This window comes from Etheostoma spectabile, chromosome 20 (genome assembly GCF_008692095.1).
Source record: "Etheostoma spectabile isolate EspeVRDwgs_2016 chromosome 20, UIUC_Espe_1.0, whole genome shotgun sequence".
In the NCBI taxonomy this organism is placed as follows: domain Eukaryota; kingdom Metazoa; phylum Chordata; class Actinopteri; order Perciformes; family Percidae; genus Etheostoma; species Etheostoma spectabile.
Window position 1 is genome coordinate 11693696 of NC_045752.1, and position 14482 is coordinate 11708177.

Below are 14482 nucleotides of genomic sequence, written 5' to 3' on the forward strand. Positions count from 1 at the left end.
CTTGTTAAGAGCATAGAATAGAATCTCTAACCCTTCAAAAAAAAAAAAAAAAACAGTGCACTCAAACCATATTACGTCATTATTTACTATGACAGTCACAGCGCTTCAAAGACAATTAGTGATGAATGTGGCTTTTTAATCTTGCAAGTGTGCTGGGGACCATAAAAACCAGTCAACATGCTGCAGCTGTTACAGGCGTAAGTTGAGGAGTTGAAGAAGCAGAACTGCTCTCAGCAGCAGGCTGCAGCACTGTGTGGTGCCTGAGGTGTGGTGCCATAATGCGAGCTGACAGGTGGCACCATGGGTAAAAGGGGTAAAAGTCCCATCATGCAGCCCGCTGAGGCCCCGTCTTACCTCTCTGACCAAATCAGAAGTGCACAACTACTCACCCCGTGCTACTTACCACACTGTAATTAAAAGCTATAGGATGGTCATGATTATAATATAGCTTTGTGGTTTGGAGTGAGTCAAATTAACTTAGAACTAAAGCCAAGGGCTGTTTGCACACAGTAGGCATCTTATTTTGAAAATATTTGGATTAGCCGCAGAGGAAGATGTTGCATTTTGCTGATTTTGGTAATGAAATGTCACCGTCTCAAAAAATTTGTCCTGTTGTGACGTTTTAAAAGTTTAAATTTACTTTTTGTGGGTGTACTTAGAAAATCAATATTAGTTCAAGTATCCCAATGAATAACACAAACATGAATATTTCTTGAATTGATTTTTTTTTATTTTTTCCCATCAAAAGAAATGCACAGATCAGCAAAGCTACTACATACAAATGGCCATACAATAGCAATTACATTTTTGTTCTGTTTGAAGTTGTTCAGTAAATTCAGAATTGTAATTTTTACACTGTGTACCTTGAACATTTGCAGTTATGCTGCATTCAGCAAGAAATCTGTAAAATCAAACCAACGCTGTTCTTCCATGTTCAAATGAAAATGTTCAGCCACAAACTACATATCTGGACAGCTACTTGTTACTGTTCCAGGAGAATTACTGTACTTACATACAATAAAGAAGAAACAAAGGTTTTGCATAGCTTCATTGTAATGTAGATACAGTACTGTAAGGCACTTCATGAAAAAATTAGGCATTTTTTTATCCTACATAGAGTAATAAACCTTTTTGCCACTTTATTCTAAAACATCATCTCAATATGCAAGGTTACAACATCTGGAAAAAACACCTGTCTTATATCACATTTTTTCATGTAAATCTACTGAACTCCTCCCCTTTTCTTTTGGCATTAAGTCTCAAGTTCAATATTCTCAAAATATTGAAGTTGGGTTCTTGTGCATAATATGACTGACACATTGCCCGATAACCCCACACAACCCAGTGTTTCTCAAAAAGACAAAAAAAAATTGTGCAATGACTTGGGGTTATGTGGAGTAAAAGGCAACACGCTATCAAAGACGAGTCCCAAAATAAAATAAAACGTCTGGGCAAGTTACAGGTCGTATTCTCATCGATTGGCACTGTACCGATGGTCACAAGGTTACATCTGACACGGGTAGGAGAGGTTTCTTTTTTATAGATAAAAACAAGTAATTTTGTCTTGTCTCTCCTTCAGCCAGTCTGAAGCATTGGCGGGACGGCTGTGCGGTGGTGTAGTCCAGCTGCAGTATGTAGGACTACATTCTCCAGCAGCCCACTTAACATAGATAGAGGCAAAGACAATGTATCTGCTCTATCCGAATTATCCCTCTGGGGATCAATAAAGGTTTATGTTATCTTGCCTCTTTTCTATCCGAGCTGATCTTCATACTGTTTGCGGAAGCAATCTCCAGCTGGGAAGAAATCCCAACATCGCTCCTGGTACATCTTCCACACATATGACTCCTGGAGTCAGACACACATACATAGGCATGAAAATGTTACTCAAAATTAAGTTATTTACATTTTGGACAATGCATATGCATCAATATGTAGATGCATAAAAAAAATGAGCTGAGCAATTAAATGTTCTTATGTATTGGAATGTTTTCAAATTGCAATTTTGTTATCAAAAAAGCTGTGATATTAATTATAATTTGAATAACCAACGCTGTCTGAACAAGCTGTAGGAAGTCAAAGTTTAGGTTCAGGACCATGATTTGCGGGCAATAATGCAAACTGCCATCATTGTTGACTTCAAGGCAGTTGTTATCAATAATGTCAGCTGTCGTTATAGCCAAATGTATGTCATATTTATGTCAAATTTTCTCAAGTTGTAGTCAAATAACATTAATTCTGCAATTTAACAAAATACATTGTGGCTGTTGCCTTGTTATTATGCCCACTCTTTGAATGCCTGGGTCTGTCCATTTTGGTAAACAATGTTGTTGTTTTTTGTCTTTAAAAAGTATTTTTAAACATCAATTTCAGAAAGGTAGTTAGCCAGTAGCTAAGTTGTTATTGAATATAAGTGACAGAAGAATGGTTAATAGAGTTATTTGCAATGTCACAGTTAAACTTTAAGCATGTTATTGTTTTACTGCCAGGAATCCAGGCTTTGAAGCAGTTTAACGTGACTTACCAGCAGTTTGACATTATTACATAAATAGCAAAATATGCAGTTGGCACTTTTGCATTTCATTAATATGAAGAAAGGTCAAGTTTTATCACAAATGGAAAGAAAACAAGATGTAAGAAACAAGATGTGATAATGCTTATTTGTCTTATTATCTTATTATAAAAAACAGCAATATTGGTCAGAATATACATATAGTACCTGGCCAGTGTGCTCTGTCTCATCCTTGTTGATAAGGTACATCAGGAAAAACCTTTAGAGAAAGCCAGGTCAATGAGAAGAAAAACAACAACCGTCAAACCAAAAATAAACAATTCAACATTTCAAATTAACCTAGCTAAATATCTGAGAATCAAAAAAGAAGGCTTTGCTGAGGCACCACCAAGTAACACCATCCCCAAATCACCTGTTGTTTCTTAAATCAAGTTTAAATGGCAACGGGCCGCTGTATCTCTGTGGGCATCGCAGCCTGCCAAGTCCTGATGAATACTGTATGAGAGCATGCTATCACAAACCTATTTTCCAATAAAGTTCATGTCATTAAATAGTAATGAAGCAACATAATGAGGTCGCTCTCATATCCTCCGGCCAGCTCACTGTGAGCGCAAATGGACTGAGACCTTCTATTGTCACGGGCATTACACAGAAACACTGGATGAGGAGGGAGTGCGAGGGAAATGCAGAGACAGAAGGAAAGAATACCTGAAGGGAAACTAGTGTTCTGGACCACTGGGGCTATTAGTGACTTTGGCCCTGATGCTGTGGTAGTGTGCTGAAGCCATCAATCATGTGGTTCAATTACAGAAACACATGTTGGCGAGAGACGACAATAATGATAATCACATTTGCAATAAAAAGTAAAAAAAAAAGGTTATAGAAAATGCTCAAAGACGGGATACTTACAGGTAGTTGGCCAAATTGTGCTCTTGTAAGGTGTGAGTCTCAAAGCCGTGAGGGGTTGTGTCAAAGTAGTCATTACCGATCCCACAAATGAAACATTTGGTCTGGGGATAGAAAAGATAATTAGAACACCTGCTCTCTTTTGGAAATTTTGCATTATATTTTTAAGGGAGCCTCCACTCATTTTACACATAAAGATCAGTTCACTCGCCACGGTTAGTACTACTCAGCCTGTGAACAGTTGTATTAAGTCTTCTGAGCTTTCTAAAGTCAGAGAAAATAACAATGAAAGTCATGTCACTGGGGTCATCTGCGCTAAAACCTAATTCACTCATATTAAACTAAATATTTATTTTCCCCTGTAACTGCAATCTCTTAAGGACCAAGCGTGTTCCCTGACCTTCCTCTGACTGACTGTTGCTTGAAAAACTTAAGAGAGATAGATGGAGCACTCAAAAAACAAAAGTTGGTCATATGTCTAAACTCAAGCTGTCCTAAAAGGAAAGGAATTTCTTTTTCAACAATGTTCAAGTTGAGGAGCTTATTTTCTGTATAACATTCAGACTTAGTATGACATCATGACAATTTAAAAAAAAAAAATGCACGCATGCTGAAGATGAATCCCATTCTTCTTTTTGTCATAATACTATGGTAGTTTTAAGCAGTTTACAACTTACACACAACTTACATACAAATTTTTGTAGCTCTTAACATCATTCAGTAAATAATGTCATTAAATCATATTAGGTTCATTCAGAGAACAAAAAACCTCAACCCACGCCTGCTTCCCCTGAACGCCTTCAGCGCTCCATAGGCTGGCAAGTAGAGGTGAGAATTAAATCTACTCTCACCTCCATGTCCTCTTTGACTTGTTCCTGCTGGTCTCTCAGCTCTCCAAAGGCATCAATGATCAAACCTGAAACCAAAGAGGAATTGTGGTGAGCACATCATATAATATGTACTTTGTCTGTACAAACACAATGTTAAGATACAGTAAGGGCTTTGTTGTGGATCTACTACTGATGAGGAATATTGCAAACGATAAAGATAAGTGTCTTTGCATTTGTCACTATAAAACACAATGGTCATTTACTATGTTTTGTTGAAGTGGCATAATTTGTCTTGTGGTAAAAGAACAAAAACGTAAACAAAAACCCCTCAAAAGCGCAAGTACAATGTTGAAGCTCACCCTGGATGATGGCCAGGAGGATGACGATGACAAAGAAGAAGAAGGTGATGTCAAAAAGGATGCGGTAGAGCTCATAGGGGTCCCCAGCTGGGTCCTCGATTTCATCCCCAATGCCCCCTCCTGCTCTCACCCCAACATACATGTGGAACAAGTAGCACTGTGGAAACACACAGCGAGGCCCTTTCCAAGTCCGGCTGTGTTCACAATTTATTTTTTTAAATACATGTGATTGATACTTACAGTCATCATGTCATCACACTTCATATCTGGCTCATCCTCATCCACACTCTTGTTGTAGAACTTCCTGAAGAAGTTGAAGGCCACCACAGTGTAGAGATAGACCACAACTGCCAACAGGCCCACTGTTAACACCAGCTTGAAAAAAACAATAAAAAACGGATCACAGTCAGTAAAATGTCACTACAAACTTCCTGTCTATTTGTGTACTTGGGCTAGAAACATTAGACATAGCTGCCAGCTCCCATTCAGTTTCTATAAAAAGCAGTTAAACCCTCATGAGGAACGCGGGTATATTGCTGGCAGCAAGAGCAGAGCAGGCTCCAATCGCACACATCGGTTTGACATTTATTTATATAAATACACTCCATACAAACGCAGCTCCTACACTGATGAACCTAAACAGCAACAACAGCGGAAGCAGCATTAAAATGTCGGCCTATGTAATTACTGCTGTGCAGTGTTACATGCCATTTTTTTTAAATGATAATAAAAAATTATAAAAAACTGCATTTGGATTGGCGGTGTGAGTGATCTGCCCCCAGGCAGCTGAGTGTGGGAGGTGTCAGGGATTCCTTGCGGCCTCGCCATTTGGGTGTATTTCCACCCTTGGGAGATTGACATTATATTTTTGCCTCAGGTCCGTTGACGTGATAATTCCCTGGAGGATCTAACAGTCAGCATTGAAAGTGAAATAAAGGCAATTGAGCCATTTGAACTCAAATGTCAAAAGGCTTTATCTAAATTGACATTTACGCATCAGCGCTCCCTTTACTTGTATCTCTCCGTTTTGCCTTAATTCTCCCAATTATATCGTGAGGGAGAGATGCAATTATTGGATGCAAAGATACAAAAATGGACACAGCACATACAATATGCTGTGTGACACATTCTTGCTCAACCGAGCATCATTTGAACTTCCATTATGCACAGAAGGCAACACAAGCCACTAGTGTAATACTTGCCAACCGTGTACAGAAAGTGTAGAGGAACAGATATTAGAACAAATCAAATTTACAGTTTGCTAATATCTTAGCCAAAACCACTTGATAAACTTGTGGCATATCAAGGCTTGGCTGCCTACGTTTGCTTCAGAGAATCTGTACTCAGGTGGTCAAAAATACTTAGAAGAAAGACACAAAGTCCTACAGCTCACACAATTCTTTTCAGAGTAGTTGTTTCTTTGCTGAACAAGCAGTAGAACACAGATAAAGGATCATGATCGCCTTTTGTGTTAAGATCACATTATACATTCTTTCAGGCCACCAGTATTACACAAAATGCCATCAGTGGCTCGAGGTCGCACATCGAGGCGTAAACAGCTGGTGGTTACAACCCAACCCCAACCACAAACTCTGCAGTGACCCCTGCTGCCTGAAGGAAGACCGGCATCCTACAAGTCCTTGCCTGTTTGCCGTTATGTGTGACGGAGGAGAGGATGGTGCGAAGGGTCTTGAAGCCCATGGCGATGTCCAGCAGATGAGCAGCAAAGAAGAAGTTGTTGTAGTGGCCCAGGATGGACATGGTGGTGTACCACACTAGATACAAGAATGACTGGTAGAGAAATAAAATGGGAAGTTGATCAGAATCCATCTGTCCGGGCAAAATATCATCAATCAAACCCATTCATCAAATCATTCCATCCATACAACCACAAAACAGAGCAATTAATCATCCCAAAGTATATTCAAACTTACATTGTCTGTAAACACCACTCCCAATTTCCAGACATGGTACTTTGTGTCGATTGAGCTCAACCTGGCAACAAAGAAGAAAGGTTGATATGAGGGGCTCATATATCCTGTTTCACCTCTATTCTTTCTATTTCTGTCCAATGTCTCACCATGACACTAGTGAAGCCTCCTTTACAACAGTTTCCTCTGTAGGGTTGAAATCCAAGGCACTCTTATCCATCCCCAGCAGCTCTGCTATCCTCTCAGCTCCATACAGGTCTCCGTACTTTTTGATCACCTACAAATAGCAGCAAAACAGAAACAGAAGTACACAAGTAAGTATCCCCAGATTGGGTTTATGGTTTGTGTTTGCATGAAAAAAATATACAAAAATTACACCTACTTTGCGTTTGACAAATTTATCCCAGTAGTTGTTGGGGAAGGAACTGATAAAAACAGCCAACAAAAAAATTTGCATTAATCCATTGTTTATAAAAGATCATGACTCAGAGTTGAACAGCTGTACTGTAGTTGTCTCACGGAGTATTGATGACCAGTCTGTCCCACTGTCCTTTGATGTCATCATCTGACGGCTGCTCTGTGATGTAAAGGCCGGCAAACTCCAACTTCCTCGCAATCTCCTTCTCACGTTTGAACACTACCAGGGGCACCTTGGACACAAAGGGAAGTTCTTTGATAGGGCAGTTTAGGAAATAGCACACAGAGATTGATGTCAACATGCTGCATATCCAGTCTGTTTGGATAAGGAAGACTTTGATTGATCCCAAATTGGGAAATTTTGGTGTTACAGCAGCAAAATATCAGACACACAGCACACATACAGAATATACAAGAAATGATAAATAGTATAGAATACAAGAACAAATATTTAAAAAATAAAAGATAAAAAATACAAAAGTAAGAATGTACAAACGTATATACAAGTTGGGAATAGGATGTAGTAAAACTGTTATATTGCTAAAAGCAACAGGATGTCCGCAATCACATACGCAGGGCTAAAACGCTTTGCTGAGATCTTATTTTTTACAATATATAGTAAAAAAATGTGTATTTTATAAAATATATTTATCAAAACATAAGTGTATTTTCTTGTCAGCTGGTGTTACTGTACCTTCAGGTAGTAGTATCCCACTACACACAGGAAAGATATGATAGTGTGTAGTATAGCCAGACAGCGAAGCGTTGGCGCCATGTAACCTGTGCTCTCCTGCAGGACAAAATACTCAAGTGCAGCCTCATCCTCCTCCTCCTCCTCCCTGGTTCTGCCTCGACCATCCCATGGGTCTTCATCATCTGAGTAATCACCGGCCACCTTAAAAAAAATGAGTTGTTTCAAAAAGATATTTAACAAAGCCCTTACAACAATGTTCAAGAAGTATACTGTATACATTTTGACATGTTAAATGCAAACTTACTTTGTAGAAGAGCAGAATGAAGTTGATGGCAAAGGCAACAAAAAGTGCCAGGAAGCGAAGGTTGTAGAAGTTTCTGGCAAGGTAATTCTGTGAAAAAAATTTATTCCTGCATAAGTTACACACACATACTGTATATACACTTACATACAGTATATATACACAACGGGCATACTTAACCTAATAGTTCTAAACTAAAGACTTTAAGACAGCTGTGAGGGAAATATCTGACCAGCATCTTGGTCTGGTAGATTTCCAAGCCAGCGAAGAAGCTGGCCATGAAGACCTCTGGCAATTCTTTCTTCTGGCCGATCCTCTTCTTTGGGGCTTTTTTCTCCACTGGTGGCTCTGGAGGGCCTTCGTCTTTGGCCTTGTCATGGTCCTTCTTCTCACCATCTTCTGAACTGCAACAATAATTTGTAATAATTAGTGGCAGGCAGATACAAGGCTGCTGCCAGGTCACACATATACACACACATACATGTATGCATGTGACCTATGAGGAGAACAAAACCACAGAAGCACAGTACACCAAGAGTCTACCAGATTTACATCCCACGTCACATTGCATCATGAGGTAACTTAAATCCTATCTGACATTGTTCGTACTTGAAGCCCCTTTGCGAGGAATTTGAAAATGTTAAAATATTTTTAAAAAAAAACTGTGGCAGACAGCAAAACACGATAACACACTTTGTGCCATCAGATTTACAGATGTTATAATTACAAACAAATCATATCAATTTTAATTCCACTGAGGATGAACAATGAACAAATTAAAAACACCTACTCTCCTTTCTCTGAATCTGATTTGTAGTCTCCATTTACAGCTCTCTTCTTTGCAGCCAACTAAAAAAAAATACAATGTTTAAACAATCATTCAATTAAACAGTTTGTTCTAATATTATAACAAATGTATTTCAAGTTACTAATGTTTTAGGATATCCAGTGTCTATCAGTAAAGACATGATTTGGAAAAGAAGTTCCCTTATTCAATTGGACTTAACATGAGAACTGACCTGTGCCTTCTTCTGCTTAACAGCGCTGGCAATGGACGGAGCATCCCCCACCACCACCTCTGACACATCCCCCAAACCTGGCTCAGCCCCGTGCTTTCCCTCCTTCTTGGGCTGTATGTTTAGCAACTCAGCCATCAGGTCTGCCTCTGCTGCATCTCCCTGAGCCATCTGACCCATCTCCGCCAACGCTGACGCTTCACTTGCCTCCATCTTCTCCATCTCCAACACGTCTCCGTGGATCCCAAACTGGGTGGGGTCTGGCATGTTTCCCAAAATGTCCGTCACCTTCATGTTCTTGGCCCCTTCGACGAGGCCACCCCCAAACATGGTGGTCCACAAAATGTGAAAGAAACCCCAAACCAGGCTGTAGACAAAGTGGAAGAGGCCTGTGATGATCATCCAGAAGAACGAGAAGAAGCCTCGCACCATCTCCCTAATGCTCATTTTCCTGAACTTCCTGTACTGCCGCCTCATGCTCTTGAGAGTAAGCAGCTGGCGGAAGTGGCAGAGGCTTTTTTTCATGGAGATGCAGGCAATTGTAAAAGCTGAGGAAGACTCCAACATCACACTCTCCTCATCTTCCTCCTCCTGCTGCTTTTCCACCACACTCTGGTTGTCGACCTCATCTTCCTCCGGACGCTCCGCTGGGTCAGGCTCGGAAATTTGGGATGCCAGCTGCATCTCGAAGATGGTGTCCTCACAGAAGTTGACAAACAGTTCCATTTTCTCACTCTCCCCGCCTTCGTTGACGACATCAAAAATAAACTGCCGCTTTGACTCTTTCACCTGAGGCTTTTCCCACTGGGTGCGACTTGACTCACTGATCTCAAAATAGACTCTCTCGATGCGCTTGGCTCCACCCATGATCTCAATACGACCTAAATAAGGCTCAAAGTAGCTGAGGACGCTTTCAGCCAGGTCAAGGAATGTTGAGAGTCGAGCATCATGAGGCATATGCTCAGAGAGATTAGTCAGCAACACAGCTACATTAAAGCCAATGTCCTTGGCGGGTTCATGAAATCTCTCCACAAACTGTTCGTAGTTGAACATGTCGTTCTCATCAGCCTCGGCGCATGAGAGAAGAAACTCAATCTCAGACTGGGAATACTGTTTCTGGTTCTCCATGGACTTCTGGAAATCTTTCTTTGAGATGACACCTTTCCTCTCTGGGTCATACTCCTTGAAGCTGTCCGAGGTAGTCAGGTCCTTCAACTTGAGGAACATGTCAAAAAACTTCAGGATCATCTCCACGTTGCTGGAAGATTCCACCAAGGTGTCTACCATTTGTTTGCCAATAGTACCATTGACAACATTACCTGTGAAGTTACGAAGAAAGAGACCAAAGCAAAGTTTGTTAGTACACACGTTCACTAGCAACACTATGCAGATTATGCAAAGCGGCTTTGCCAAATATTTGATTACATTCCAAGCAAACAAATACGTTTAATGAAAGTCATAAAAGAGACAATATCCTTGCAAACTAATGATGCTGGCACAGCTCAGGTGGTGAATCATAAACAAGTAAACCTTCGAGTAGTGAGAGCATCATGACGATCATGTCCTTCTGCAGGTCCAGCAGCTCCTTCAATAATTCAATCTGACTGGAGTCCTGTAAGGAGAAGACAAAAATGGAAACCTAGTGACTCACACTACACTATGACACACTACTGATGGCCTCCCTGTAAGAATACAGCCATCATGTTGAATATCCCTGAGAGATCAAGGCTGCCTCAGATTGTTGGGACCCACAATGGCCCTGCTGGGGCTTAGAAGGGCCTTCTAGGTAACATCCATCCATCACCACCAGGGTTAATGTTATTTTACTGTCTAAGAGCAGATGGCTAGGTCCGTCTGACTCAGTTAGGGTCTCTATGGAGTCTGTATTCGGCGTGCCATAAATCTGAGGCATACTTTGATGCGCTAAATTCAAAATTCAAACCCCTCCACCTGTGCTCTCCTTCATACAGGCTTCTACTGTCCTTTCTGATGACCATGCGATAAGGTTAGGCATCTGGATTTCAGCCAATTTCTGGCTTATTGGTGGAAAAAGCATGGATTTGATGGAGTAACACATCATATACTGTAGCTGAGTGGAATGACATATGTAATTATACTGCAGTAGCCTGAGGTTATCCTTAAGCCTGGGGAGACCTCTAGTGGCTACAGATATTATAAAAGAGCCTCTGTATGACAAGGAAAAATACCATTGGTGGATGAAGTATTCAGATTTTTACTTAAGTAAAATAAGCAATACTGCTAAAGAAAAGTACTCTATTACAATTTAAAAGTTGACTTCAGTAAAATAACCACTTAAAATGGTATATCGCTTAAAGACTTGGCTAAAAAATGTCCCCAATATTACATGGGGACGTACTTTTTGCTTATAGATTACTGCAAACCCTGATTTGATTCCAGCAGGCTTCCTCTGTTGCATGTCACACATTTTGAATCTTGTCACACAAATTGAATCTAGCAGTTTATATATAAGTTTATAAACTTAAATCTATAATACTGTATCAAATTTAATGTTACTTTTTAATACTGTTTTATAAATATGTAAAACCTTAATCTGCAACTATATAGAGAGAAATAAAGATTAATTGATTGATTAATGCTAGTAGCTGTCAAATAGATTAAGTGGATTAAAGATGACTATATTTCCCTCTGTAGTGGAGTAGAAGTATGACGTAAGGTAGCATTAAATGGAAACGTTCTTCAGTACAGTACAAAAACATTAGCCACCACTTAGCAGACAAAAGTACAAACCTGGGATAGTTTCATCTGCATGTTGGCAAAAACATGCAAGAAGCCCACAACTGCATCCCACAGCCTGCTGTGAGCCAGACTTTGCTGGTTCCCGATACATGGACCCTGGACCACACAGCATAGAGAGCGAGGAGTGATAATCACAGAACATCAAAATCAGACGTTTGCGCTAATGATTTTAAGTAGCTCTTATTGTGGTGCAGTGTGTTGTGATATGGTACCTGTATATACTCAGTTAAAGAGTTGAAGACCTGCTTAGCCACAGCCAGTGCTTGGGAGAAGTTCCTCTGACCTGCCTCATCTATAATATCCTTACCAGAGTAGTACCAGTAGAAATCACTGATGGATTCCTAATAGAGGGAAAAAGAAAATGATATGGCACATTAAAGAACATAAATTAATATGATTTGTTTCTAGATCCGTCTGTAATAATTTCATACCTGGAGTCTTAGCAGGTAGTCTACAGTACTAATGATGATGTTAACAGTAGTTGTGTTCCCTGTCTGAGTCCTCAGAAAGTTTTGAAAATCTAAAACATTTGACAAAATAAGATGAGAAGAAAGGAGAAAACAAACAAAGATATAATTGGTTGTCGTTGAGTAGATTCACGCCACCCAGCCAGTTGTTTAGAGACATGCAGAATCTTCTTTCATTTTGGTTAATGGAAAAAGTGTCCACCTACCATTGTTGTGGCCCTCACAGAGAAGCTGTAGAAACCTAAAGAGATCCTTAGTGAACTCATCATTCTGTAGAACCTTGGAACCTGAGGACAGGAAATGAGATTCACTGCCCCTTTCAGTGATAGCAAGGTCAGAGACTCATCCTTTTAATCTCAGTACAGGCATATGGGCTTGCATAGCTTTCACTTCCTCATAAAGCTGCGGTCTGGCTGTCAAACGGCATCAAAATATGTGCACTATATTTGAAGTTCAAAACACACAGACAAGGTATAGTGCATCATTTTTTCCCAAAATAAAACAAGGTTTATAATAGGAATACAACTAAGCTTTGTTACAATAAAAACTTTTTTAATTTTGTTTTTATTACACGCTGGTTAGTATTATCAAAATGAATAAAAAATAAAAAGTCAGACACAAGTGACAAGCACTGACTTCTTAAAAAAAAAAAGAGTGGAGAGATTTGAGTCAGTTTGGGGCACCTGACCATGGACTGAATAATCTATTCAGATGTCATATAAGCAAGCATGCGCTCCTTCAGTCCAAGGTACAAAGAAGATGGTTGTATTGCATTCAGGACAAGGTAGGAGGAAGAAGAGGAGGAGGAGGAATAAGGGTAGAGAGGATTTGGAGGGGAATGAGTAGAGCGAGGAAGGAGTTGAACGGAGAGCAATCAAGATGTCAGCATTGCATACAAATGAGTAGAATCTAAACCATGTATTTACCCCGCTCACTCACGTTGACTGCGATGAGATAAAAAACATGATCAGGAGAAAACAAACAAACAAAACAAAAGCAGACATAAGCAAAGGAGAAGACATTGATATTCAATCAGAAGAAGTAGGTACAGGAGAGAGTGATAGCGCTATAGATATATCTTTACATACATTGATTGGCGACATTGACATGCGGTTACAATTAAACAAAGTCTTGAAGTGCACTAGGGAAGGTGTTTAGACTACCATCAGGTTAGACAGTTACCATCACTTATGCCTGAGTTCATGAGGTGAAAATGAGCTGGAATATGCATGATAAAAAACATATCTTTATACTGTATGCAACCCATCAGATAAAGACCTCAAATTAAATGTGAATTTTCATGTGGATCTACTTGTGACTGAGTGCTTTTATATGGTAGACAAGGCCCAGACAGGACTTAGACATACAGTAGCACAGGTTTACCTGTATTATGATGATGACGTACAATATGACACACAAGAGACACACGTGACATGGAGATGGGCTTGCACAACAGCAAACTAAAGAGCAGGTGTTTTGTCAAGCTAATGCTGCGTCTTTCATCTTGCAGCCAATTACAAGCCTGACTAAAAAGGACGGTAACACCAGGATGAGACACATCATGCCACAATAAGGTGCCCTCAGCAAGATCTCTTACAGCTCGCACTGCAGTTTGGGCCACATCTGTAACACTGAGTGGCTGAAAACGTTTAGTGTTGCTGAAGAAAAAGGTCTGTCTGCTGCACAAATAAATCTAGACATTCCACAACCTGTTTCATTGTCGAGTTACATAGATACTCTCAAATCAGCATTCAGCAAAAAACAGTGTAGTACATAGATTGCTTACTTCAAGTACTGATATTCTGTCTATATTGCGTTTTTCCGTACAATGATACACACCATAAAATCGCACTTTGCCACTGATAGACTTAGTCTAAAGATTCGTATTCAGTAAGACATTAAAGGTCATAGATATATTGTGTATCTTTGTACAAAATGTGATTAAAAGTCTCTTGTTAGAAGACAGGTTAATCACTCAAATCACTTGTTTGTAATCAATGACAGTCTCAGAGTAGTTTACCACAGTTAGTATTCTCACTTACTTGATCCTTCTTCAGTAACCATCCCCAGACCTTCAGCTTTATTTTGCCTTTCAAATGCATTTAAGTCCAGGACACTATAAGAGATAAAGTACAAAGCCTGAATTATTGTATGATACCTTTCATTTCAGATAATCAAACTGATCTATCCTTATTCCTATAAGAATATGTTAGTCTAAATGAAGCCATTCCTCCCAGTCACAATAATACTCAAATTCCAAGAGGTTGGGGG

General features: G+C 39.8%; 1 protein-coding gene across 13 annotated transcripts in view; it reads right to left on the minus strand.

Moving 5' to 3' along the window:
- Positions 1 to 706: 706 nt before the first annotated feature.
- LOC116669685 (ryanodine receptor 3) overlaps positions 707 to 14482 on the minus strand; it is a 109869-nt gene continuing 96093 nt past the window's right edge. For 11 of the 13 annotated variants that reach the window (XM_032499668.1, XM_032499664.1, XM_032499663.1 and 8 more), the window contains 23 exons: positions 14254 to 14327; positions 13138 to 13155; positions 12418 to 12498; positions 12176 to 12264; positions 11957 to 12085; positions 11736 to 11840; positions 10497 to 10578; positions 8970 to 10285; positions 8741 to 8799; positions 8183 to 8354; positions 7954 to 8040; positions 7650 to 7850; positions 7058 to 7188; positions 6921 to 6963; positions 6688 to 6815; positions 6542 to 6602; positions 6252 to 6398; positions 4848 to 4982; positions 4608 to 4764; positions 4270 to 4334; positions 3422 to 3522; positions 2720 to 2771; positions 707 to 1848 (listed from right to left, as the gene is read on the minus strand). In XM_032499668.1, coding sequence (XP_032355559.1) covers positions 1753 to 1848; positions 2720 to 2771; positions 3422 to 3522; positions 4270 to 4334; positions 4608 to 4764; positions 4848 to 4982; positions 6252 to 6398; positions 6542 to 6602; positions 6688 to 6815; positions 6921 to 6963; positions 7058 to 7188; positions 7650 to 7850; positions 7954 to 8040; positions 8183 to 8354; positions 8741 to 8799; positions 8970 to 10285; positions 10497 to 10578; positions 11736 to 11840; positions 11957 to 12085; positions 12176 to 12264; positions 12418 to 12498; positions 13138 to 13155; positions 14254 to 14327 — 3529 coding nt within the window. In that variant the 3' untranslated portion in view covers positions 707 to 1752. The remainder of the gene's footprint in view (positions 1849 to 2719; positions 2772 to 3421; positions 3523 to 4269; positions 4335 to 4607; positions 4765 to 4847; positions 4983 to 6251; positions 6399 to 6541; positions 6603 to 6687; positions 6816 to 6920; positions 6964 to 7057; positions 7189 to 7649; positions 7851 to 7953; positions 8041 to 8182; positions 8355 to 8740; positions 8800 to 8969; positions 10286 to 10496; positions 10579 to 11735; positions 11841 to 11956; positions 12086 to 12175; positions 12265 to 12417; positions 12499 to 13137; positions 13156 to 14253; positions 14328 to 14482) is intronic. The other 2 variants (XM_032499670.1, XM_032499661.1) reach the window with 1 other exon arrangement.